At 48.9% G+C, this 24,699-nt stretch overlaps 3 protein-coding genes and 1 non-coding gene across 5 annotated transcripts; all 4 read left to right on the top strand.

Annotated features, from left to right (window-relative positions):
- Positions 1-121: 121 nt before the first annotated feature.
- On the top strand, positions 122-19,845 carry LOC108161156. 2 transcript variants are annotated; one of them, XR_004472930.1, is made up of 3 exons: positions 122-374; positions 504-578; positions 19,812-19,845. It is a non-coding gene; the product is annotated as an uncharacterized LOC108161156 (transcript). The 2 variants fall into 2 exon arrangements; XR_004472931.1 differs by having other exon boundaries at positions 122-384.
- LOC108161155 lies at positions 9,717-11,338 on the top strand. The gene has a single exon (XM_017295377.2). It carries the CDS (start codon positions 10,413-10,415, stop codon positions 11,256-11,258), a length of 846 nt encoding a protein of 281 aa, XP_017150866.2. The 5' UTR covers positions 9,717-10,412; the 3' UTR covers positions 11,259-11,338.
- On the top strand, positions 16,312-18,815 carry LOC108163814. Its single transcript, XM_017299305.2, has 3 exons — positions 16,312-17,351; positions 17,399-17,537; positions 17,621-18,815. Exons 1-3 carry the CDS (start codon positions 17,142-17,144, stop codon positions 17,677-17,679), a joined length of 408 nt encoding a protein of 135 aa, XP_017154794.1. The 5' UTR covers positions 16,312-17,141; the 3' UTR covers positions 17,680-18,815.
- Positions 19,846-21,614: 1,769 nt separating the features above from the next.
- LOC117185871 lies at positions 21,615-23,658 on the top strand. The gene has a single exon (XM_033393399.1). The coding sequence runs from the start codon at positions 21,957-21,959 to the stop codon at positions 23,355-23,357; it is 1,401 nt and encodes a 466-aa protein (XP_033249290.1). The 5' UTR covers positions 21,615-21,956; the 3' UTR covers positions 23,358-23,658.
- Positions 23,659-24,699: the final 1,041 nt, after the last annotated feature.

The following is a 24,699-nucleotide window of genomic DNA, read 5'->3' as shown; positions in this document are numbered from 1 at the left end:
TTCTACATGTAGAATATGGCGAATTGGACGGGAAAACACTAGTGGGCGGTCTATATGTACGGAATATAGCTCGCGTACTCCACGTGACACCCACTAAGGGTTAAGCAAATGCAGCCGATCAGCTGTTGGCGGTTTTCTGTCGGGAAATGTGTGTGTGTTTTCAGTGGCGGTCAGTGATCTCGATTAAGTTAACTTAAATTATTAATGAATATCAAAAAATCAATAAAGGGCAACACGGGAAACGACCCTGAATGTGGACTAAGTGTTAAAAGTACGTCCATTGAGCTGGAATTGCTAGTCAGCCACAATTGGATATCAATGCATATGTGCATTTACATACACATACGTGACCGCCGGTAACAATCTGTGTATAGGTGTGTGCCGGTAAGGCAGTGTACCGCGCTTTTGGCGGAATGCACGCCAGGAAATCTGTGCTCTGATTTCTTCACTCCTATTTAAAGCTGCTAAACGCCTAATTCCTCTTCTCTTCCTTCTATTCCCAGTGACGGATCCTTGCTCCCAGGATATCATCTGATACCATGGAGCCTCCCTTGGACCCTGCAATAACTATAGCTCAGGTGGGTGTGGCACAATTTTTTTGTATTTTTCTGGCTTTGTCCATTTATTTTTTGAAATTATTTCTGAAATTCTGATGCATAAATTTATGCAACATAATAACTAATTATGTGCGTTCACCAGCTCTACCATAATAAATCCATCACTGATCCCTGATCAAGTTCCATGAATTCTGCATGCATTCAATCTATACGCCTTAATTCTATTCTTCTCATTGCGGCATATCCAGTTCTTAAAATCTAGTTGGCTTTACTAGGAATCGCGAAATTTTTGTTGCTACACTTCCTGGGGCATGATTTTTTCCACTTTCCACTTTATCATATGTTACTAGGGGCACAAAATGGACGATGTGATGCCATAAGAGTATCGGTAACACTATCTAAATCATCATATATAAATTGGACCAAATTTACACATATTAAATCAAAAACAGGAGAGATTTCCTGATAATTTGATACTTGATACTTTTTCGGGCTGAAGCAGTTTAAAAAAGACAGATCTGTCTGAAAAAATGCTGAATTGGAATTACTGAAGGGAAGTATACAGAGAAATATCCATATGAATGTGGAAATAATTATGTAGTTGAAATAAAATATACTAAAAGATTCATTGGGTTTAATTTGAATTCCGCACTTCAAATATCCGTAATTATTATATTTCTTAGCTGTTTTGACAGTCAATCAAAATTATATTTAACTTGTTCAAGAAATTCAAGCTTCAATCCCAAGAAAGCGTCCACATCGCGGCTCAAGATGTACTATCGATAAGTGCAAGTCCATATCATATGTATTGCCGATCCACAACAGAATGTCCTTCCATTGCCTCGTACTTACGTACTTGTGCGGTGCGTATGGTTTAATAACTTAATTAACATTTTTCCTTGGGATTATTAATTCGCGATCAGGAAATTTGGGTCGCACTCGCTTTCTCTAGCAGAAGTGCAGCCAATATTTGATTTAACGCCATGAAAAATGCATGCCATGTCACTGTGCCACGCCCCCATACACCGCCCCGACTAATTATTTATTATTTGGAAATTGCTGTCTGTCAGTCGCTGTCAGAGGCAGAGGTAGGGGCAGCGGCAGCGGCAGCGGCAGAGGCAGAGGCAGGGGGCGATGGCAAAAAGAAAGCCCTGCGCGAGTTCCCGTTTCGTTTCAGAATATTTACGCATCCCAAAAAAATACCGAAAGCCCAGACAAAGGCACCAAAAATACATACGCTGTAATTATATATTATGTACCAGTACGAGGTGGAAGAGGATCTCAAAAGGCTGCTAAGGGTCTTAATCCCAGCAAGCTGAAACCTCGGACTGGAACCTGGAATCTGGAACCTGGATTGGGTGCAGCCTCGTGTGGCAGTGCGGCAATGCAGCAGTGCGGCAGTGCGGCAGTGTGGCAGTCTGGGCCGGCGTAGGTGCAACGCAGAGTAAAGAGAACACGCCCTGGAAACGCCGCCGAAAGATTGATTGCAGACGCTTTGTTGTTGGTGAAGCTGGTGGTGCTTGGCGGTGCCGGTGGTGCGGCCAACCCACGAAGATGCCCCGAAATGCTGAAAGAAATTCGCTGCCTCTGCCTGGAGCTTTTTGATGTCGCATTTGAGTGCATTAATTACTTTATATGATCCACTTTATGAGCATAAAATATGCACGTTCCGTCCCCGGATCGGAAAAAGCAATTTCACAGGCGACCTGGGACTGAGATCTCGGAGCGGCAAAGCTTCGTGGGTGTTGCAGGGGCATCGACATCGGCTCCGACAAAATCAACATTGATATTAATTAGCCGGAGACGACGCATATTGATTTATATGTGCATATATGTAATCTGCCTTGTTTAATGACGGCCCCTGGCCTTTACAAACAATTTTTACATTAAATGCTTTAATAAATAAAGCTCTAAATAAGCCAACCAGCAACGAGAAGATGCCATATAATTACCAGCAAATAACAAATTGCCATTGCCTCTCAGTTCCAGCAAATGGCAAGGTGTGCATTAAGAAAGGGCCGGGCCAGAACCCTCAAGGATCCCAGAGCAAGTTGCTGGCTGTTCGATATTTATGGCACTTGTTGAAGGAGTAGCACCAGCCCACAGCTCCGGGTTCATGTCCGTACCCATATGATTTACGACAGGTGCGGATTCGGGCCCTGGAGGGCAGGCCCAGCAGACAAATATAGCATCTGAAATCGAAGATCTTGGGCACATTCTATGGGCTTATGGTTTCATCTATACCCTGCTGAAAAATCTCATGCCACACCTGATTACATCCGCTTCTAGATGATAAATAAACTTTCCCTTTCGGCTTGACATACTCCTGGGGATGGCTCCCCATCATTTAGTGGCTGCCATTTTTTATTGGCTCAAATAACTTCATTTGTTTAAAGCTTTATTGGAGCGCCGCCGGCTCCAGAGCGGACGCTGACGATGGAGCTGAGCCTCTGACCGGGGACAGGTCTCTCCATGGCGCAAATTACAACAATTTCTCAGACAGAGGCAGAGCCAGAGCCAGAGCCGGAGCCAGACCCTGGCAGACCCTGGCAGGGGCTACCAGCTACCGGCACTTGCTGGGGTCTGGTTATTGGATACTCTATAATTTGCATGTGATTTTTATGACTCGCTCGATTTCCATGCTAAATTATTTGATTTTAATTTGCTGCGTAATTGCTGGGCTGCCACCATGAAAAGAGCCAGAAGCTGGCCAGGAGCGCAGACTGGTAGCCACGTTGTCTAGGCCCACCTCTAGCCCATTAGCCGCCAGATTTATGTTTATGGCGCTATTGACGCGACTAATCCCGACGCGATGTCGGGCCCCTCGACGCAAATAGAATGGAAGTCATTTATCTAAAGCCAAAGCCAAAGCCAAAGGGGGAGGACCGCACCGAATCCCAAGGACGACTCGTTGCAATAATTCTCAAGTTCCTATTTCGGAAATTGATGATGCCATGCCATTTACATGCATAGGTATAGATGTTGCAACTTGCAACACACAAAGCACTCGTAAGACAGAGCTTTACGGGAGTGGTCTGTCATCAAAAGTGGGTTATATGTGACTATCCCAAGGGGAACCAGTCACAGTCACAATCGGGGATAATTTTGAAGGATTCATTCCATTCATGCCTGGGTAATTGTTTAATTTTGGACTGTACTTTTCCTTTCTTTTTTCTCGTGGCACTCATATGCACAACGCCCACACTCGGCTCCGATCTGCCTCGAATGGCTTTAATTGCCGCCGCTCCATCTCCGTCTGGACAGGACACTGGGGCGGGGTAGGATCGAGCCGCAGGTAGAGCAGCAGAGTTGACATGCAACTGCCAAAACGATGCACAGGCACATTTTCCATTTTCCATTTCCATTTCCATTCGGGCAAGTGAAAATTGCACTTTTTGCTGTTTCTTCGTTAATTTGCAATGCAAAATAGTTGCACGATCCCGATCCAGATCCCGGGCCGGGCGCAGTCGCCGTCGCAGGCACACGCCCTAAACGCCACAAATGAAAACTAATGATTTTCACTTTATAACGCTATGGCAGGGGCTGGGGCTGGAGGATGGGGGATGGGAGAGTGGCTCACGCAAAAGTTGCCGCACGGAAGCGAATGGGATTCGGAGCAGCTCTGGGCTTGCATGGAAAATTTGAAACCTAATCGCTGGCAATTAATTTGGTCCAAATGCAGTGAAAAGCGTTCCACGGGCTGGGTATGGGTCTGGGCCTGGCGCCCCCACAGTTGCAGCTGCTGCGCCGCAGCCGCACCACCCGCTGTGCATCGAGGTGGGTCAGTCGCATGTCCACCTGTATCGACTGGGAGCAGCGGCTGCCACAGTCACAGCCACCCGGACCCCATTGGAGCGGCATCTGTGTGGTCCACTGGATCCCGAGTCGAGTCTCTCTGCCTTCCGATGACAAACGAACATTCAGCATCCAGCATCCAGTATCCAGCATTCAACATGGAACGTGCAACGTGCAACGTTCAATGTTCAACGTTCGACATTTGGCAAGTGGCCAACCGCTCAGCGTCGCAGTCGGCGGGCAGGAAAATTGAAAAATTAACAAGTATGAAATGTGCAATTAAAGTGGGCTAGCCCCGTCCCCCACATTAGCCAGTCACCAGCCTGTTGCATGCCCCATCCCAGTCCCAGTCCCAGTCCTAGCCAAGTGCGGATGACAACCAATGCTGGACAACGCTGTCTACACCTGATCTGGAGGAGGCGCATTATTAATCCACTTTTAATTGCATCCCACTTGGGTTGCCGTTGCCCCTGGCCTCGGCACCGCTCCTGCTGGTGGCTTCTGCTTAGGTACTTGTTGTGGCACTTGGCGCTGCCTCCACCCCGACCATGCCCCGTTGATTAATGTGCGCCAATTGTGAAATAAATGTTTTGCCTCGGATCGGGCCTCCCTCGGTCCGCACTCTCTAATTGAATTATTGGCAGGGGCAAATTTGCGGCAGGCACATATTCATAAAGGTACCTACGTATACGAGTACACATGGGTGGGCGGGGCCGAGGCAGAGGCCTTATTGATCGTTGTTTGCTCAGGGGCGGAGAGCCAGCCGGAGAGAGAGCCAACAAGGGGTAGCCCGCGGTAGAGACGCGTGCGAGATATTAAATCTTTAAAAGATGGTATATTGGTGGCACAATTCATGCTTTGAAGGAGGATTTTGGGTATATTTCTGAGAGGTCAACGGGTGACTGAAATTATTAATGGGTTAGCTCTTAGCTTTCAGCACTGGGCTTGGAAATGGGTTCTGGAATTGTTTCTAAAGTGATAGTGGAATTAAGAACCCATCAAATCTTACCCTCAACTACTCGTAGGATAGCAGAAAGCATCTACGATCCCATTAAGTAGAGATGTTCTTTAAAATAATGAAGATCTGAGTCCAAGGAGCCAAGTCTCATCTGTCTTTCTGTCTGGCTCTTCCTTTAGCGATCGGAACCACAATACTGTGCACTCATGCAGGGCTCTAATATGTTCCTCAAATGTCTGTTGTATCGTTCTTTAAGTTTGGAAGCACCTACTTGTCCGAGCAGAACACTATCGTAGCTTCTAGTGTGTCTTGAACAGCTGCTCCAATGATCGGTTTCCATGGCACCATCTGTTGGCCACATTTGCAACTGTGCAACAGTGCAACAGTGGCCACCATTCAGATTGCATCATGCGACCCAATTCGATCATATTTTTGGACAAACATAGACTTTTTGTCGGCTCTTACAAGTTGTTTCTGGATTTTCACCCATTTTGCTGTTTTTCTGTTTTGCCGTTTTGCCTTTGGCCTCGACATGATCTCTGCAGGTAAATGGCACACTCGGCGCAATGAAATTGGCAATGCAGCAAATTGGCCAGCAACAATGGCCGGCCAGACAGCCAAGCAGCCAAACAGCCAGAGCCTGAATACAAAGTACAACGAGGTCAGTCCAGGGCGTCGATGTCGATGGCGATGGGTACCCGAACCCAAGCCCAAACGTAGTCGCGCCTCATGGCCATGCTCCCTCTAATGTCAACATATAATGCTACAGGGCCGGGGCAGGCGCAGGGACAGCGGCATGCTGGCCTACATAGGAAGAAGCGGCAACAACGGCCTGTTGGAGGTGGTGTCACTGGCTAACCACCAGACCCATACCCATACCCAAACCCATACCCATACCCATACCCATTCCCAGATCCCGGCCCAGACCCAGACACGAACTGTGAATTTGGTTCTCTTCTCTGCTCGATTTGGTGCCTGGCCAAAATTCTGCAAACTTGACCATAAACATAACAATTGAATGGGTCGCGGCTGAGGGACAGAACAAATGCATATTCCCGATGAATGCGGATATTTAGGGCGTTGCCAGAGTGCTTGATGTGTCTGTCTGTCCTCACCCCCACCAGGCCCCACCAGGCCCCACCTGGACCCACCTGGACCCACCTGATGCTCCACTGATAGCAGGAAAACTCTGAAACTCCGAAGGCGACAAGCACCCACAAGCACCTCTCTCTCTCTCTCCCTCTCTGTCGCTGTTTCTGTTTCTGTCTCCGGCTTCTTGTAGCTGTCATTGAGTGCAGGAAGAGAAAACGACGGAAAAAATTCATTAAATTGAAAAAAGGGTACCAAGTGCAAAAGGTTACAGGTAGAGTAGGCACCAAAAAAAAAAAAAAAAAAAACCTAAAAATGAACAAAAAAAGGGACAAACAAACCAACGAAACGAAACAAACCAAACCGAACCGAAATGAAATAAACTGGAAAACGTACATCCCCAATAAATGACGGGTCTATGCTCTTACCAAATATAATAATAAATAAAAGGGCTATGAAAAAGGGACTTTTTGATTGGAGAAGGAAAAGGATAGACCAAGGCTGAGCCTCTAACTAATTGGGATATATATAAATATTATTTACATATAAGTTATAATAAAATAGCCCCTAAAATGCAATAAAGCCCTTAAATCATCATTAGCTTAGGAATAAATGGAGTGGAATATCTAACATTTAAAATATTTAAAAATTCTGTAAATTAATTATGGCAATATATATTAACCTTAAAAGAACCTAAATGTGATTCGATATCGACAAATATTCGTACTGCAGGCTATCATCGGGCTGCCTGATGAACAGGCCCAAGCACCTTGGATCAACCAGTGCAGTGTCCCTCCGTCAAAGGGTATGGGCCAAAGCAGCAGAAACCGACTCAAACAGCCGCAAATAAATCTGACAAGAGTTTTGCAGTCGCAGTCGCTTTGACTTTAGAATGCCCCGATGTCCGATGTCCAATGATGAAGTGATTTTAAGGGGCCAGGGCGGGGACCACGGCTTGAAGCCGGTGAAGCGACTCCAATGCGCACGCGCTGCCTGCCACTTAACGAGCCGGCGGAGGAAAGAAAGCGCTGCCACTGCCACTGCCACTGCTGTTGCCGTTGCCGTTGCCCTGCTGCAGCTCCTGCTGCTGGTCCTGCAGCGGCGGCTGCCTTCGAGGGCGTTGCAAGATCTCTCGACTGCAGCACACAAACCAAAAAAAAAAAGGGAAAAAAGAGGTGACAAAGTCACGAAATTCTTGTCAATTTTCAACTACAGACCAATTTGTTTGTCTTCCCCAGTTGCAGTTGCAGCAAAAAAAAAAGCCAGCACCAACAAAAAAGAAAACCGAAATGCTGGGCCCAGAGAAAAAGCGAGGAAAAAGAGCATCGTGACAAATCAAGCTACCAAAATTGGAAGCCAGCTCCGAAGCTCACTCGCAGCGTACCCTCGCGATTAGAGAGCCTAGAAGGGGAAGCAGAAGGAACCGGGGTAGGGGGAACCCGGGGGAAGCCGGGGGGAATCGACCCATATTAATAACTTTTTCCCAGCCCAATTCTTTCTCGTCTGCTGGTGGTGGCACCTCCGCACCCACTGCCACTGCCACTGCTACTGCCTCAGTTTTCTCACATTTCTAATTTTGGTCAACTATAAAGCCAAATGAAATTGTCTTGGCCAAGCGCTAAGTGTTTTCCCCAGTCTCTGGCCATATATAGTCGATTGATTGCTCCACAAAGCCGACGCGTCGGTGCTCCAGCGGCACCACTCTTGGATGTTTGCCCCGTCGCCAGGCCATATCAAACGAAATCATTTGTGCAACATTTTCAGCACAATAAATTTCAATTACTTTACTTTAAGGCACTTTAACTGCTCTAAGAATCGACTAAAACTGTGGCCATCTAAGCCTCTGTCTCTGCCGCTGCCGCTGCCTCTGCCTCCATTCCGTACACTTTTAACCAAAATATTTCGGAATTTTTCGCACAATGCATTTGCGATGAGCGCAGGCCGGGGCTATCCTCCTTTTCGCAGAGTAAAATATTTTTTAGAAAGTCACAATTGACCCCAGAAAAGCCGCGGAACATTGCGACTTGGACTGCCCTTTCAGATGGAACATGAAAAATCAATCATGTCAGTGCTGGAATAAGATGTTGACAATGTCCAGGGAACCATGAAGGAGCCAGGTTGCCAGGGAGCCAAGCATCCAGTGAGCGCCCCAGATCAAAAGCCAGAATGGGGCCCGAATGAGGGTTCAGAAATATTATGGCTGCATTGTGTATCGGATCGGCTCGGCCCGGCTCGGTCAGTAGCTGGAAAATGCGTAACGAATTTATGGCCCCAGATTGGGATGACAAATCCACAAAATCCGATCCGATTCTGGTCACATATTACATACGCGACCACACCCGAGTGGCGGTCCACTTGATCCTGGCTGGGACTCCGATTCCAGCCAGCTCCACTTCAAGCGCCACATGTTTGGGCCGGCTTTCGTGCCAGGTTTTGATTTACTCTGGCGGTGGGTTTATTTATAGACGAGGCAACTGCGACAGGCGCAGGCACAGGCACCCTGTTGCGTCATCTGGGGCTGCGGTGGGTGGCTTTCGCGTCTCAAAACTCCCCCAACTCGTTCTACTTCGACCCGCTCTTGGGCTCTTAGGGTCCGCTGCAATGGCTCTCGCTTTTTAATTTGCCAAATTTATACACACCGAGACACCGAGCGGCCACAGAAGTTTTGCCAGATTGCTGTTTGCTGTTTGTTGTTTGTTGTTTCTTGTCCGGCAATTGGTTTTCTATGGCCAGTACAGTGGAGCTACGAGGAACAGACCACCAGATGACTTAACTATCATTTCGTATGCTAGTCTTTTTCCCCGATCGCTCACTGTCCTGCCTCACTGTACTCATTCACTGTTGATTCATTCAGTTTTCGGTTTCGGACCACCCACTGTCTTAAATTTCAACAAATCCACCCAGAGACCAGAGCCGGGACTCTGGATACTGGATACTGGATACTCTGGGGCTCCGTTAAGCTGTGCGAATTAATCAAAATGTGCGGAGAAAAGGAAATCGCAACAGATGCAAAACAAATGTCGGCTTAATTAATAGATTTATTGGCATTGTCTTGGATATTACAACGGCAAAATGTTGTTAACGAATTAATCCTTCCGTGGAGTGTAGAATGCCGTTGCCCGGGCATTACTCATACGCCCCGATGCACCGAGCAAACTAATGACCTCCTCCTTCTCCCACAGCGGGTCAATAAAAATGAGTAAAAACTGCATTACCCGAATGGGGGGGCCATTGCCAAATATGGAAAGCGTATCTCTCTCTCTCTCTCACTCTCTGGGATATTTGAAATTTATGTGAGCCACCAGAAGGTTGTGCCAGTTCCTGCGGACCCACTGCCGCAGACCAGGCTTTTTCTCGATTTCCAAATCTTCGACAGCCAACACATGTTCGCCCTGCGCCTTGTCCCATCTGCCCCCCAGCTGCCAGCTTGTATGTTTATCTTGCCCCAACGATGATGACGACGATGATGATGACGAGCAGGAGAACGACTATGGTTGCTGCTACTGCTGGCCTGGTCTAGGGCTTCGGCTTCAACTTGCTGCTACTGTGCGCAAAACTGTCAAAAGGCGAGGGAACTGCAACTGAAAAACTGATGCTGGTCTCCGACTAAACTCCATGTGGGCTTGATTTAATGCTACGTTTTCTGACTGCCTGATGTGGATGATGCTGATGGCCATAGGGAGGGGGGCAGGCGGACTCCAGGAGTCCAGGAGAGGCGCTGAGTTATGACTTGAACTCTGCTACTTTGCTCTTGAGCAGATGATCAGAGGCCTTGGCCGAACAGTAGCTGCCCGACTCTGAACCATGACTACAGCTAGTGTTTTTAGGTCAATATTCGGAGGCTGTTTCCAGGCCATAACCGTAGCAATTACATAAGGCTAAGGCCTATCAGAATCTGCCAGTATGTTGTGCTATCAGCTGTGGAGCAGTCTAGTTATCGGGCAAACACTTGAGGCCCACTCGTAGCCCACCTGGGGGGCCGAGTTACTGCCGCAAATCATTCAGAGCTTCCCATGAATCCACCGAAACTTCACCTGTTTTGCCTGCTCGTCCTGGCCGTGTGCCTGACGAGAGCCCTGGGAGCTCATCCCAGTCCTGAGGAGGCCCAAGAGGATATGGCCCGGTTCATGAGGGTCATTCGTCCCTCCAGTCGATTCAACGACGTGCTGGGTAACTCGAAGGCCCTGATCAACTACCAGGGCTATGGGTTCAGCGGCATCCGGGGCATCTTCCAGTGGATGGCTGGCGAGGACAAACGCAACGACGGTATCTACAAATTCCTGCAATTCTTCTCCGACCAGGCCGGCGGCTACATCGGACTGCAGAACTACGACAAGAGCTCCAAGTACACGGTACTCTTCTCCGTCTGGGATGCCACTGGCGCCGAGCCGGGGCAGAACTTCGACTGTTCCACCTTCGGGGGGGAGGGCGTCGGCTACAAGTGCTTCGACTACGACTTCGATCTCATCAGCAACGTCATATACTATCTGGACGTGGAAATCGATGGCCCTAGCATTCGAGGCTACATCTCCGAGCCCCAGGAAGACCTTGGCGGGGCGACAAACCCTCAAGTGCCGCGCCAGCTGATCGGAAAAATCACTTGGCCCGGCGAGCAGTCGAACCTGATACCCTTTGCCTACTACAACGAGAACTACCGGGACAAGAAGTCCTGCAAGAGAGCCTTCGAGCTGGTCACAGTCAACCAGGCTCCCAGGCAGTACACCGCCAGAGGACAGGCCGCAACGTCGTTCAGCGAGGCCTATCTGTACAGTTCCCAGTGCCAAGTGGAGAACATACTGGTGGCTCTGACAGCGGACAAACAGAGCACGATCTACTTCACCCGGCCAACGATCAGATAAGATAAGATATGTACGATTTTGATAAAAGCATTGAGATATTTAACTGAATAATAGTTTAGAACTGGAGGATCACTGATCACTGATCAGCAAACACCCTGAACGGTTGACTCTACCTTTAAGTCTGTGGCAGAGGAGAATGAAAATCAATTACGGGGCACAGATGCTCACTTGCTCCTCACCTAAATCTCTGGCAATCACAGTTTTCAGGAAACCCATCTTGACCGCCTTCTGGGGCTTCTTTTTCTAGGCTGCCGGGCCGCTCATTAAGTGTTTCTAGTGCTCCGTTCGATGCGTTCCGTTCGGCTTGTCCTACGCAGTCGCAGTACTGAACCAAGTTTTTATTGTCTGGACGGCAAAAACATGGAAACGGAGAATAACAAAAAATAAATGAACTGTCCCATTGTCTTCGGGGATTAGGGCTCCTGCAGAGCCGCAGCTCCCCTTTGGCTTTGGCCGGAGCTCCTTCGCCGATGGTGGGTGATAAATGTTGAGTCGCGAGTGTGCGCCTCTAAGGCAGTGGCAGAGGCAGTGGCTGTGGCAGAGCCAGAGGCAGACTCCATTGAAATTAGTTATTCACGCGGATCGTTTAAGGCAATCCAACACCAGGAGGCAGCAGCAACCTGGTAGCTGGTAGCTGTTGGCTGTTGGCTGTTGGCTGTTGGCTCCACTGCCACTGCCACTGCGGTAAGTTTTTTTTTTTTGTTGGCCATTGCTCTTGGTCATGGCTTGTCAGTGATGGCTCCTCGGCTGCCGCTTTTGTTTTAATGATCGTGCCCGGGATGCTCATTTACCGCTGTACCGCAAACTGTGGGCAAACGGGATGACTCTTTGGCTTTGGCTTTGTGTCCCTTATCAGTGCAACATTTTGCATGTTGGCCGGGCAGGAGCAGCGACAGCCTCTGGTTGGGGCATTTGTCACAGTCCTCCCCCCCCCCCCCCCCCACAAACCCACACACACACACACGCTGCGATCATCCGTGCACACTTAACATGTGTCTTTTTATGTATGCTTTTAGCCAGCTTTATCGCCGGCTTTCGGCTACTGCGGCGCTCCAGAGTCTCCGGTCCTGGCCCTGGCCTGCTCTGGCCTGGCCTGGCATGGCCTGGGCTCCTCTCCTCTAATGGCTCATTTCCTTGAGCTGGCAACAACAACGGTAATTAACCTGTGCATGTTAATGAACTTCAAACTGCACACTCCTACTCCAGTGCACTGAGAGAATGCTCCATTGAGTGGCATGCAAATACTAGGTGCTGCAGCCATTAAAGTCTGGAAGCAAGATGGGCCTGGAGTCAACTAACCCTGAATGAAGATACTTGTACATTGATCCTTGCTAGCTCTTCTTCTCTTGGCACTGCAAGCTCTGCCCTATTCCTCTCAGTGCACTTCTGGCCAACTGCCAAACTGCCAACTGGCCAAAGTTTATGCAGATTTTTGTCTTCTCTCTTCACGTTGGCGCTAATGCAAATGTGGAAAGGCATTTTGTGAGGCAAAATGAGGTTGGTTGTTGTCGTGCCGCTGACAATCTAATTAGAATACAAAATGCTTTTAGGAGGCGACTCCAGCTCCAGTCTAAGCTCCAGCCTAAGCTCCAGCTCCAGTCAAGTACATGGGTTTCAAGTTCATGGTGTTGACATATGTAGCCAGTTGGCGGTTCGGGGCCCCACTGGCACTTTGTTGAATAAGATTTTGACAGCATATGCGCCTACTTTTACGGCATTTGATTTCACTTAGGGCCATTATTGTGATGGGAGATGGTAAGCCCAGGATGGCTGCGACGTAGATGCATCCACCGATGAACTCCGGGCCAAAATTGTCAACATACATTCATAATGAGTGGAAAGTTTATAAGAGGGAGATTATCTATGATCCTAATGGAAAATTAATTCAGGTTAGACATGGACTCCGACTGCAACAAGCAGGAGCATCAACTCCTTGGCAGATCCACTGGGGAAATGGAATTGGTTACTTTTATGAACATGATGCACAGCAACAACAGCAACAACTTCCTCCAATCAAATCGTCATCTGGCGAGCAGTCACGTAGGCTACCCTCTGCTCCACCTTGTACAACAAATCTCAACTCTGAACTTCACAATCGATTTGATATGCCCACTCATACCTCCTCGGGTGCTTGTACCAGGAACTGGGAGCACATCAGAGCTCAACAGAGCACCTCGGAGCACAGCACGTGCACAGAGTCAACAAGGCAGGCGGAGCAGACACACATGTGTACGAGCATCGAGCTAATTAAGCAGACTTCGAACGAAAGCCAGCCCCAGCCAGAAAGAGGGGGGCTCGATCGTGGGCCCAGCGACACCACCTGGAGCTCAGAGCTTCAGCCCTGAAGAGCACCCACAGATCGACGAGCAACCATGGCACGCGATAATCAATCAAATGCCATTAAAGCCAAACGTTTCTTCACAGACAAAGACAGTCGAGGCGGAGTAGAAAGCATTTCACTGGAAAGAAACGAAAGGGCGGCAGAGGGTGTGGCGTGGCAAAAATCAAATGTGCGTCAAGACAAGTTAAAGATCAAAATCAAAATCAAAATCAAAGTAGAAATCAAGATCAAATGGAGCACCAGAGAGGGGGGGAGGTAAACCCAAACGGTTGCAGTTGGAGCTTGGCTGGAGATGATTGACAGAATTAGAATATGAAATCGTGAGGTGCCCCCAGCCCGTGTCTCTTCCATTATGATTACGATTTGATTTTTATTAAATGACCTAGTTGTGCCTAAACGGCTTTTTGTTTGGCCCAAGAAAAGTGAAGGCAGCTCTTCTCGAAGAATGTCGCCCGTCTGGGCTCCATCTGGAGCTCCACGGATAAACGTGGCTGTGCACAGACCCAGACCCAGACCCAGACCCCTCCCCCCAGCCCAGCTAAATGTCGTTCAGAGCTGGCGAATGCAAATCGACTTCCACCAAGTGCAACTTTCTAAATGAAATGAAATTCCAATCGCACTGGAGAGCTCTCCTTCCTGCCGCTGCCACATGTGTCATGTGTGCACAAAATTAAAGAAATAATTTCGCAGCAGAGCAGATTGTCAGGCGGGAGGGCAGGGCGGGCAGGGCGGGGCCGAGGAACTTTGACTAAATCACAGCCTTGACACAAACACCTTTCTCCAGGCCTCCAAGCCCCCCAAAGCCGCGGCTAATACGCGCACAAATTAGCGTGCAACTTCCCATTTCTCGCGGTGTATGCCACGTCCCGTTCCCCCCCACTGCAGGTCGGAGCCAGTAGGCTCAATTAGAGACGCATTCGCAAATTGCTCTGCACTTTTATTGTCACCACTTGGGAGACGCGACTGTGGATTGCGCTGCGCGGTGGCATTTTGTCGCGACGCCTTCGACGTCTCTGCGACCCATCATCCGCCGTCACTCCTGGACGTCCGGGTAATTGTCTTTGACAAGTTTCGCCTCCAAAGCACCAGCCTCCAGCCACTTGTAGGCATTTTGTTTGACTTGGATTATCTTTAAGTGCATGGGCTTAACATTCCGCAGATGTCCCACTAAACGGTCGTCCGATGGGGCTGGACAACTTGTTGGATTCTGTTTTGACCTTGCATAATCATGTCCCATGATCGGCCAGTACATGAGAAACCGATCGAACGGAGATAACTCACTCCAACTCCAACCCTAAATCATCTTTTAATGCCTGGCTTTCGCGATATCGAAAGAATTCCCCCCTCACCTGCTCCCAATCCCAACAAACTTGAAGTAGTTTAAGGCTAATCTACTTGAAATATCCAGCCCATACATTCTCCCAACACTCTGCGGATCTGCCATGGACCATAGACCATAGACCATAGATCCATTCCATTCCCCTGCGATGACCAGCCCGCATCCCATGTGAAGTGCCCATTAAACCCCATATATAAATCACCATTAATTTGACAGTAGGTTTTTACATAACTCAGGCCAACAGGTGAAAGCGTGCAGCTGGCAGGTCCACTGGCGGGGGAGACCGGGGCAGACCGAGTGTCGTGGAAAAGTCGCCACTTGCACTCGTAAAAAGCGAGCACTTCCCCCCAGCAGCAATCCAGCAAATCCAGCGATCCCGCGATGGCATGCAAAATCGAAATTGTGTGCTAATATTTGGCCAAAATGCATACTGCCAGCGGTTACTGGCGGGCCACGACATGACGAAGTGACTGCCTGGCGGGTCCAGACCGAGTCGGATGAGGGGCTTTCCATGCCGGGGCCTAGCCGCAATAAAAATCATTTTCCTTTGAGCCCAAATTGGCAAGTGCAGTGGTGGAGAAGGGGGAGCAGGAGCAGGGTCTCTCCGATCGACATGCAATGTCAGTGAAATTTCCGTCAAATACTCGTCGGTAAAAGTTGTCATGATTGTACCTGGGGATTGGAGTAGTCTTGGAAATACGACTAATACCTTAAAGTCTACCCAAACATATGGGAAAACTATCCCAACTTTCCCATTTCGATGGGAGAACTTCACGGAAGAACTTCTTTCTTTCGAAACAAATAAAATTATACGTCATACGATTCATTTAAGATTCGATATGTCAGCTGTTTCTCGATCTAGAGTTTCGAAATGTAGAGAATAAATATGATGCAGGGATGCGGTGCATCTCTAGAAGGTACTCACAGAAGATAGAGCTCTCTCTCCTGGTGAAATGTGGCCAAATCGACGTGATTTCCCCTCAATGAAAGGAGGGATTCATATTGGACTGTTCCTATAGTTAAATTTTGAATATTATTCTATCGAGAGATTCATTTTCTGAATGATATAATGGAATCAGTCGGTAGTCAAGCACATATTGCATGCTTAAAGGGTGTCATGGGTTTGTAGAACAAGCCACAGAGAACCGAGACGAGACTGATGGATGGATGGATGGATGGATGTCCAGTGAGCTGCAATCGCCTTCCCCGAAACCAGCTGGCCCTTATCTTACCAAAAGATGCCAAAAAAGAAAGCTCACACATGACAACGGCCCAGACAAGCCGGCCTCGATTAATAGCTTCGGGAAAAGTCCAATGATGGAAACACGGCTTTTGTTTTAGCAGCCAGCCCCCGACAATATTTTCAGGCTAGAAGCCAGACATGACAAGCAGTTCCTCATGCAGGGGTTTTGGTTTTTATTTAACCCACGAGTTTGTACATCAAATGGTAAGACATTTTCAACTTTCACTGACGCACGCCCATTATCGGAGAGAGAACTGAGTCCGCATTCTGCTGTATGGAAACCCCCCCGGGAATCGTGGCGCACATGTGTTTATGTGTAGCTATTGACCTTGGTTGGATTTGTATTGTTTTTTTGGTCCTGCAGAGTGGCTTTCGATAGGCTGCATTCGGTTCGAGCGGGCTCCTACTCTAGACAGGACTGGAAGACAGCTACGGATAATCCCCAGCCATCACTGGTTCCAAAGACTCTCCACCGGAAACTGTCTGGAACTTCACAAACGATAGCTGCTCTAAATTGACCACCGTCTCGATCCCTCCAGCAGGCATTCCTAGGCTTTCCCCGATTGAGCCATGTCTCCCGCCTGGTGGTGTTTGATATTCCATGTCCTCGTGATCCAGCATATCTTGGATCAGTTCCGCTGTGAGCGGTATGAGCCGTTGATTTGAGCCAAGTTTCTGTCCCTTGGAACACATCGGAGCTACAATGATACAAATTGTTCAACTGGAAAGTGACTTAAAACAGCGGTGATTGATGGAAATGGCAAAGGCTTATAGAAAATATATATTGAAAAATGTTGTATCTCTCAGAGGACGATGTCAGCTTGTCTGCCAGATTGATGAAAGTCCAAGACGAACTTCGATACACTTGATAGTTCTCTCTGCCCACAAGTGTTCCTCACAGGCATTGCCTTTTGAATAGGTGTCAAATATTTAACAATCAAAAATACAACTCCATTCAAGATGACATTTTTAGAGAGCTTATGCTCTTGCGTGCCCCTGCGAGGCATGTGCCTGGCCATGGGATATACGATGCTGGTACAACCCCTATTCAATCTGGTATGGGTAATATGTTTTCATGCATACATCTGCAATCGCCTCCTGAGACTCAGTATCTGTGCGGACCTCATCAATTTGTCCTCATGTGTGATGCTTCTCTGCGGTATTTACCGGGTAAGAGAGGCCCACTGAGTGGTATCGTTACTAAATGATTTTTATAGGATAATAGCAGCATTCTGCCTCTGCACATCGTGGCGAAGCTTATTGCTCTGATTGTGGAAATGATTTGCCACCTGCTCCTGGCAACCGTGAACATGTCCTACCCCTTTACGATGGCCAGATCCTTTTTCTCCATTGGAAGTAAGTCATTGATGCTTCTCACTGTCACTGTCACTGTCACTGTCACTGTCACTGTCACTCTCTGTGTCTCCTCTCGCCCACAGCCACCTGCATTGACGTACTGGTTGTGTTGAGCTACTACCAGCAAGTGGATCAGGACTAGGGCATGTCCTGGTTACCCATTAAACAGCAACAGCTCCGGCCAGGCCTAATCGCAGCGTGTAGCATTTTGTGGTGCGATTAAACGCAGATTTATGGGCAAACTGTTGCGCAATCTCCTCCACGTGGCCCGGCATAAATCGTGTGCAATTGTCACCAGATTCGACCACTGACTGCCGTTTCATTATCGCCCCAGTATAGGCATAGGCATAGCCGGCATAGTCCGGCATAGTCCGGCATAGCCCGGCGAGTTACATGCGTGCTAATTGACTGCACCGCAGTCCCAGTCTCAATATGCACTGGGGATATTCAGTGTCCAAGTGTCCAGATGATAACCGCCACGATGAAAACGCATGCTGGGCTCAAATGAAAATTATGTTGCAATGACTGGGGAGAGTGGTGCCCGCTGGCTGGTCACTGAACCAGTGCTCCATCGGCGTCGCCATCGCCATCGCAGGCCTTAATTAATTTCGTTGATTAATTGAAAGTGCGCTCTGGTCTGCGGTTGGATTTATTTTGATTTTATTTCCCGTACCTCGTACACGTTCGTATTTTTGGCAGTGCAAAGTTGAAGGCGAATTGGGAAAAAATTGTGTCGTATTCGATTCGGTAGTATATTATGGGCGTTGCCCTGGGCCAACCCTTGGCCATTACTCTCCATCTCCATCTCCGTTCCTTTCGCATCCTTTGCCTCTGCCCGAGACTCGATTATGGCAGAAGTTATGACCCGCTTGAAGGGGACGGGTATGGGTCTTGGAATGCGCTGCAAACTGAGGATGAGAGAACTATAATCATGAGTGGCTGTGGCAGAATTTAACAGAGTCTTGGATGAGCCAAATATCTAAATATCTCACTCTTACAGGCCTCTCCATAACCGTTGACCTTGTCTACGTTTCGAGCCAGGCTAGTACATCAAGGCATCAAGTTAGGCCTCACTTCCCTCTCGGGGTCTTCGATTCCATAAAATATTACGATAAATGTCGCTTTCAACATTTATAATCAATAATAATTTTTGATATTTTATGGCTTATGCCCGCAAAGCGACATTAAATGCTCCTGCTTTAAAAAAACAAAATGCAATCGCATGGAGACACAGAAAACAATACAAAACGCAGCGAATGAAAACACAAGAAAAATGAATTGTCTTCATTTTGTAATTTAATGGTATTTTATTGAATTTCTGATGGGCTTGGACAAGGCGGATTTGTCCAGGGCTCCATCCTTGGCTTGTGGCCTGGCGGGATGGCGGAATGGCGGAATGGCGGGACGGTGGACTTCGATGGGATCTCCGGTCCGTTTCGTTCCTGTTGACATTTAAAATATGGCCGCATGTCAATGCGGCTGCCCTACGCCCATTTTTATGCTGGCCCCCGAAAGTCAGGTTTAAGTTTCGATTTCGGTTTCGATTCGAGGTCCGTACTGGAGGAGTACCGATCGCAATCCCAGAGTAAATTCAATTTGAAGGTCTGTGCACAGAAAAATGTGCTTTCACTTGACCCGCAATGCTGCGTAAATAAATTTTATCGCTCCGTTGACACGTGCGCGTAATATTTCATTAAATTTAAGCCACAAAAAGGCGCTCCACAAACAAAAAGTAAAAAAAATACAAAAATAAGCAACGTGCAAAATAAAAGTAAAGAAATACAAAATAAATATAATTGCAGTGCGGTCAAAACGGCAGCATAAACCAATCGGCGATTGCATCGTAACTTCGTTTTCAATTTGGCAAGTTTGACACTTGGCCAGTTAGTGGCTGCAGCTCTCTCCCTCCCTCCTGCCGCAGCGCCGTGTGCCATGTGCCATGTGCCACCGGCTGCCTGTTTCAAATGTGTCCAGAGTGCCACCTACGTTGGCTCACAGTTGGCCCAAAGGGGGGCTACCTGTCGCGGCTGCCATTCACTTGCCGGCAGTGCGTGACTCTCTGGAGCTGCCCCTGCCGCTGCTGCTCTGATTGCAAATGCCAATTGTTGTAATGTGGGGGAGAAATCCCGATCGATCAGGTATATATGGTATGTGCTCGAATGTATATGTAGCTATCTCATAGTTCTTAGAAAACAGACAGATACTCGTATATGCTGGCTAATTAGTCAATAAATAAGAACAAAAACTAATACTATGCTAATCTGAGACTTGCAGATGCTCTCCAAGACCCGAATTTGGACACCAGGAAGATGCCCGTGGAACGCTTTTGAGGCCATTGCAGTACTGGCAGGACATACCTGGAGCAGTGCCTAATCTGCATAGATCTGCATGCTCCTACACGACCAAAGAACTTTCTTTGTGTCCATTCACCTTGATCTGTAAGGCAGAAAACAGGAGAGATGTCCACTGTGCGCCTTTGTATAAGTAATTTACTTGGAGGGCTTACAAACTTGGCTTTGTAAGTGGAGGCTCGTAAAAGAAAAGAGAAAAAAAAACCGCATACCGATGTAACCTTGACTCGGCGAACGCCCACAAAGCTGGCAAAATCCCAAGAGTGATCTACGCCTTATTGTGCATAATTTTTAAAGCTACAAAGAACCCCATAAACATGTGGCCATTACGCCGAACGCTTCGGCTAATGGCCCGCTTGGCAACACCAGCCAGCAGTCAGCAGCCACCAGCCCCACCAGCCACAGTTCCAATGAGATCGTAAACTCATCCGACTGTGGGACTGCCAGTGCCGTCTTAGACGGTGGGACAAGTGCCGCTCCCGACGGTCATTAGGAGAGATGGCAACACGCACCCAATGGAGCGCGGTCGACCCGAGTCCTCTGGCGGACGGGGCGTCACTTAAGCCGATACTAATTTCCATAATGTACGCCTTGACGGAGACGAACAGGTCCCGATGCGATTCCTCTGCAAATACACAAGGAGTGGGGACGGAAGTTAGGCGCTGGAGATGGCCCCGTGACACGGCCAGAGCACGAGGGAGTCTCCAACGATGTCCTCCGAAGATGTGTTCCATAATACAGAAATATCTGACATCCAATTAAAGATCCCAGCATAAGCAGCTCTGGTTAACACCTATTGGTCTCATGCTTCTTGGCCTAGACCTTGGACTGGCTATGGCAATGGCAATGGCAATTTAACGGCTCAGCAATTGCCTGACCCATCGACGATCGCGGGGCCCAGGGACTGCAGTTGGCTCTGTCTCTGTCTCCGTCTGTGGCAACATGAGCATGATTTATTGTGGGCTATGTGGCCGAAGCTACGGCTGATGCCGAAGTTGCAGCAGCTTCTGCCTTCAGTTCGTGATGACTTGGATTCCCGTTTGGCCGTTGTCCGTTCGTTAGCCGCACAGTCGCGGACTTGGACTCTGCTTCTTTATGTGTATCATTTTTCTTGGCCAGCGGCTGGGATTTTACATTATTGTATTTTCATATTGTTTGTGCTTAATTTGCTTCCGCAGACGTAGGGGGCATGCACCTGATTTTCCGAGTGTTGTGACTGTCATAGAGCGGTGCTTGGCTCGGGGCAGGCTCCCATCCCGGACAAGTTCGTTAATTTGACGCTCGCATAAATTTCGCCAGCGCAGGCAAATGACTCAACCTCGGGACGTGGTGGGCTGGCCCTGGTCCAGGCTCTTGGGCTATTAGCGCACAAAGCCAACGCCCTCCCGACACCTCCGCAGAACAGCCCAGCTCAGCTCCAGCCCAGCTCCAGCTCTCTGCTGCCACTCCACGACGCCACGACACCTCTGGCCACCTCTGGCCACTGCGCTGCGGCGTTTCTTTTGTCAATTTCCAGACATTTGCCTCTAAGTGCAGCAGGCAACTAGCAAAAGAGGAGATTTATGTTACTCTGGTGTCATTTTAAGTTAATGGCTTATACTCCCCGACTCGCTGACCAGTTTTTACACTTGCAGATGGCACTGCACTCCAGCTGCAGGTGGATTCGGTTGGGGCATGCTATTGGGATTTCGTCTGGCAAATTTATGGCCCTGGCTTTTAAATTGGTTTATGGCAATTTCCTCAGCACCCACACAGCGACAGACAGGTCTCCAACTGCAGCTCCAACTCCAAAAGCAATAGCAACAGCACACATTTTCATTTATTATCAACAATTCCAAAGCAATTTCAGCAATTTTGCATTTGACACTGCCTAGGGATGGCAAATCAGTAAACAAGCTACTTTTTCGTGCCAGTGTTGGAAAGTGGAGCCAGTGCTTGTGCTGTCAGTTGGGACTTTTGCTTCTTCTTTCCGACAAAACATCTGATTTTTGTTATTCGGAGTCGAAATTTCTCAGTTATTTGGAATCTGAAATAATTCTGTTCACCGCTCCGCTACGCATCGCCAAGGATGAAGCGTCACAATGCCAAGGCCATAGCTGCAGCGGCCGCCGCCGCCAATATGGCAAGGAAGACGACGGACCTGCTGCCGGTGCCCCCCCAAGTGATTCCGAAGTGTCCTATCCTCTACGTGGATGTGGTGAAGAACATGGCCAAGGAGAAGCCTTTAAAAGCGGTGCCACCACCGCCAGTGGCGCCACTCGAGTTCAGCATATTCCGAGAGGATTTTCCGGCCCTACCAGGGGGGAACAGGCCCCCTTCGGTGGCCTCGGTGCCCGACGACTGGACGAGTATGATCAGTGACGACGACGACGAGGTCGCTGTACCCATTCCAGAATCTCTGGACATTTCTTCGTCCCCCACAGCCTCCACCGAGGACGATTTGGTGGCCGATCAGCCGAATTCCGAGTACAGCCTCTCTGAAGCAGAGGAATCGTCCTTGTCCAGCTATACCGATGAGCCGTCAACCCAGTCTGGCTCCACGGAGAACGACTCCACCTCCACTTCCTCGTTCGATGTCAACGGCCAGAATGTCGAGTACATCCCCGAGGCCGCCTGCTGTCGTCAGGAACACACAGCCGCGGAACTGCTCTGCGAAGTCAGCGTCATATTCTCAAAGCAGTTCATCCAAGAGGGTGTGCGACAGCGCTCAATGAGTGGCTCCTCTAGGAAGCCCGTTCCAGTTCCCAGTCCCCCAAACGTCAAACGCTCAAACACGCACCGGCCTGCATCCGACGGCGCCAGCATCGGTGCCTCCTTCATGACACATTTCACGGGAATGCCCGTGTGCCGCGTACCTTTTGGATGCGAGCATACCAGTCAAAATCCTAAGCCGCCTGGACCCGTTGATGAAGGAGAATTCGGCCTGCTAGGACTGGCGCACAGGCTGGGAGTAGCCCAGGACACTCGCGATCTTATGCAGATGGCCTTTGCGGAAAACAATCTTGTCAGCACGCAGATGGCCGCCAGCTCCCGAAACCTTCTTCCGTCCTTTGCCGGACCATTCCAGGGCCTTCGCTGGGGCCCCCTTGACTACAACAACAATTTGTCCGTTGACCAGGGCATGGCCAACCAGGGCATGCCGCAGCCCAAAATGCACCAGATGGAGGCCGAGCTGCTGTTTTACTTCTTCTACACCTGCCCCGGCGACATGATGCAGATGCTGGCCGCCGCCGAGCTGGCCGACCGCAACTGGCGCTTCCACATGAAGGAGTGCCTCTGGATCCGCCGACAGGCCGACAATCCCAACTACGTCTACAACGGCTTCCAGGAGTCCGGCGAGTACAACTACTTCAATCAGTTCCAATGGAAGATCCTGCCGCGCTTCTTCAACCTGGACCCCGATCTGATGGAGCAGACGCTCTCCAAGGAAGAGCTGTGCGCAAAGTACGGCTACCATCCACAAATGTAGAGCAGCCATCCAAGTAGCTTCCCAAAAGCCGACACTTACACTTACAATCCGCCAACCCCACACATGCCATCTACAGACTTCTGAAACACAGGGTAGCAGGGTAGCACACTCAGACTATTACCTAGCAGGCAGCCAGATGCCGAACGACGTGGCATGCAGCACTTCAGTGGAAGGCCCCAGCATGGAACTGTCCCAAACACTTTGTTTTTAATGTTTTAATAATCTTTGAATTTAACTGAAATATATGTAATGTATCTGCGATATTTGCCCGCCAAAATTCAGGTTAAATAAATATAGATCTAGCATTTTAACTAAAACTCGCATGGGTAGTACCAAACCTTACTCCGTCACTCCAAAATCTGGCCGGCACACCCTCGACGTGTCGCGGCCACACTGCACCAGCTCCAGCCTCCAGCCACCAGCCTCGGACAAGCCTCGGGGAAAAATCGTAACGCTCATTAGCAAAATAATACACCGTCCAGTGTCCGCCTAGGCAGGCACAGCGGAGCACACGATCTCTTGGCCAAGTGTCGCCATCAATGCTGTCGTCGTTTAGCCCGCTAATTGCCACGTAAATTTGCAACCATTTTTGGCAGCTCATTAAATTTATTATTAAAACAAAGCCAGAGCTAGAGCAAACTTAATTGCCATCAAATTGACATGCGAGACGGAGACGGAGAGCGAGTCGGAGACCAAGTCGGAGACCAAGTCGGAGACGGACGACAGCACCCGCCGACGTTTGGTTAAGTGCGGCTGGAGCCCGGCTCATGCGTATTAATTGCCATGGTAACTTCATAATTTCATGTGGAAAAATGTGAACGTTGGGCGTGCGCAGCAACTACCACAAGCCCCAATCCACAATCCACAATCCACAGACACAAATACTTACAAATACAATGTGTAATTTAAGCGAAAGACTTAAAAGATTGGAGTGGAACCAGGTTTTGGGATCTGTCCACTTGGCGGTTTATTTATGGCACGGCGAAGTTTGATTGAAATGTGATGTCTGTGAAATTGACAACTTGGGTGAGATTTGCACGGCGTACAGCTGGATGTGGCCTGTGGCCTGTGGCCTGGTCTATGGCTGGAGCTGTGTCTGTTAGCCAATTAAGCATGAATCATGCTCGCGAAGTTGTGCAACGTCCGAGAGCTCTGATTAATAAGCCGCCCGCACATGGCTGGAGCAGGGAATTAACCCCGACCCGAACTGAGGCACAACCCCGGCGCACACGCATGCGCAACGGCAATTACCGTTACCAATGCAAAATGCAGAATGCCCAAGAGAGTCGGAGAGAGAGAGAGAGAGAGGGAGAGACAGGTAGGGTAGGGTGTCAACACGATC

This window comes from Drosophila miranda, chromosome 4 (genome assembly GCF_003369915.1).
Source record: "Drosophila miranda strain MSH22 chromosome 4, D.miranda_PacBio2.1, whole genome shotgun sequence".
Taxonomy (NCBI): Eukaryota; Metazoa; Arthropoda; class Insecta; order Diptera; family Drosophilidae; genus Drosophila; species Drosophila miranda.
This window is presented reverse-complemented; position numbering and strand designations above follow the sequence as displayed.

What these genes read in the sequence shown, in the direction of transcription:
- LOC108163814 (XM_017299305.2), top strand. Translation starts at nt 17,142, where the DNA reads ATGACATTTTTAGAGAGCTTATGCTCTTGCGTGCCCCTGCGAGGCATG. An exon ending in TTCTCTGCGGTATTTACCGG is followed by an intron (nt 17,352 to 17,398) that starts GTAAGAGAGGCC and finishes TGATTTTTATAG; the next exon opens with GATAATAGCAGCATTCTGCC. An exon ending in ATCCTTTTTCTCCATTGGAA is followed by an intron (nt 17,538 to 17,620) that starts GTAAGTCATTGA and finishes TCTCGCCCACAG; the next exon opens with CCACCTGCATTGACGTACTG.
- LOC108161155 (XM_017295377.2), top strand. Translation starts at nt 10,413, where the DNA reads ATGAATCCACCGAAACTTCACCTGTTTTGCCTGCTCGTCCTGGCCGTG.
- LOC117185871 (XM_033393399.1), top strand. Translation starts at nt 21,957, where the DNA reads ATGAAGCGTCACAATGCCAAGGCCATAGCTGCAGCGGCCGCCGCCGCC.